Source organism: Fragaria vesca, unplaced genomic scaffold (genome assembly GCF_000184155.1).
Source record: "Fragaria vesca subsp. vesca unplaced genomic scaffold, FraVesHawaii_1.0 scf0510313, whole genome shotgun sequence".
Classification (NCBI taxonomy): domain Eukaryota; kingdom Viridiplantae; phylum Streptophyta; class Magnoliopsida; order Rosales; family Rosaceae; genus Fragaria; species Fragaria vesca.
In genome coordinates this window covers 1-1,730 of record NW_004440788.1, presented here as the reverse complement: position 1 = coordinate 1,730, position 1,730 = coordinate 1, and the positions used below count along the sequence as shown (strand labels likewise).

At 43.5% G+C, this 1,730-nt stretch overlaps 1 protein-coding gene across 1 annotated transcript; it reads left to right on the top strand.

Annotated features, from left to right (window-relative positions):
* Positions 1–197: 197 nt before the first annotated feature.
* LOC101311531 lies at positions 198–977 on the top strand. The gene has a single exon (XM_004309258.1). It carries the CDS (start codon positions 198–200, stop codon positions 975–977), a length of 780 nt encoding a protein of 259 aa, XP_004309306.1.
* Positions 978–1,730: the final 753 nt, after the last annotated feature.

Below are 1,730 nucleotides of genomic sequence, written 5' to 3'. Positions count from 1 at the left end.
CAGCAGTTCCTGCCGAGAAGAAGAAGTTGCAAGAAGCCGAGCCTCTTGCAGTCCCTGCTGATCCGAAACCCACTCAAGCCGTGCTTGAGAAAGGTAAGTCTTCTAGCTCTAATGGTTTAGTTTCTACTAATGTCCATGCTCGTGCCCCTTTCCCCAACAGGTTTGCTAAATCAAAGCACAATGAAGCTGATCATGCAATGATTGAGTTATTCAAGAAGGTGGAAGTAAACATGCCATTGCTTGAGTGCATTCAACAAAATCCAAAGTATGCGAAATTCTTGAAAGAGTTATGCACCAACAAGAGGCTACCACGAGAGAAGGATGTAGCGGTAATGAATGAAACCATCTCTGCGGTTTTTCAAAGGAAACTACCACCTAAGCTCAAGGATCCAGGGAGTTTTTCGATTCCATGCACCATTGGTACTCATAGTTTTGATAAAATCATGTTAGATCTAGGTGCTTCGATTAATGTTATGCCTTCTTATCTTTATGCGGATTTAGGTCTAGGTGAATTGAAAAAGGATAACATTATCATTAGATTGGCTGACCGCTCCAACAAGATCCCTCTGGGATATGTTAAGGATGTTTTAGTGCAGGTTGCAAGTTTAACATTTCCTGCAGATTTCTATGTCATTGACATGGAACCGGCGGATGCAGATGATAAAGAAATTCCCATTCTGTTGGGAAGACCATTCATGAGAACCGCCAGGACCAAAATTGATGTCTACTCAGGGGAACTAACTTTCGAAATAGATGGCGACATCATTAGTTACAATGTTTTTAATGCAATGAGGTATCCACTTCCTGAACTTTTTCGAGATTCCTTTTCTATTGATGTCGTGGATGCTCTTGCAGATGAATATGTGGAGACAATAGCTCAAGACACCTTGGCAAAAGGAGTCGGATTTGATGCCATGGGGAACAAAATCACCTTAGCTCAAGATGCCGTACCTCTGTCCATGCTTGAAACCGTGTAGTCCCTTGAGGTGGCTGCCGAGGTATGCTACTCCTCCCCTAGTCCAATTCTCTTTCCATCTAACAAGTTTCTTCCTTCCATTGTCCAAGCTCCAAAATTAGATCTCAAGGTTCTTCCGGAACATTTGAAGTATGTGTACTTGGGAGAGAATGAAACATTGCCGGTTATCATATCATCATCATTAGAGAAGGAGCAAGAGGAGAGATTGATCGAAGTTTTGAAGAGACACAAGACGGCCATAGGGTGGACCTTAGCCGACATCAAGGGAATTAGCCCTAAAATGTGTGTTCATCGAATTTTGCTTGAAGATGGAGCAAAACCGACCAAGGAGGGTCAACGACGTCTTCATCCACCTATGATGCAAGTTGTGAAGGATGAGGTGACAAAGTTGCTCGATTGTGGAGTCATCTACCCAATTTCGGATTCAAGGTGGATTTCACCGGTTCAAGTTGTGCCAAAGAAGAGCGGAATCACGGTGGTGAAGAATGATGAAAACGAGCTTGTGCCGCAAAGGACCGTAACCGGCCACCGAGTGTGTATCGATTATAGGAGGCTCAATGCAACAACAAGGAAGGATCACATGCCATTGCCATTCATTGATCAAATGCTTGAGAGGTTAGCCGGTCATTCCTTCTATTGTTTTCTTGACGGTTATAGTGGTTACAATCAAATAAGTGTTGCGGAAGAGGATCAAGAGAAGACAACGTTTACATGTCCCTTTGGCACTTTTGCCTACCGCCGCATGCCTTTTTGG

What these genes read in the sequence shown, in the direction of transcription:
- LOC101311531 (XM_004309258.1), top strand. Translation starts at nt 198, where the DNA reads ATGATTGAGTTATTCAAGAAGGTGGAAGTAAACATGCCATTGCTTGAG.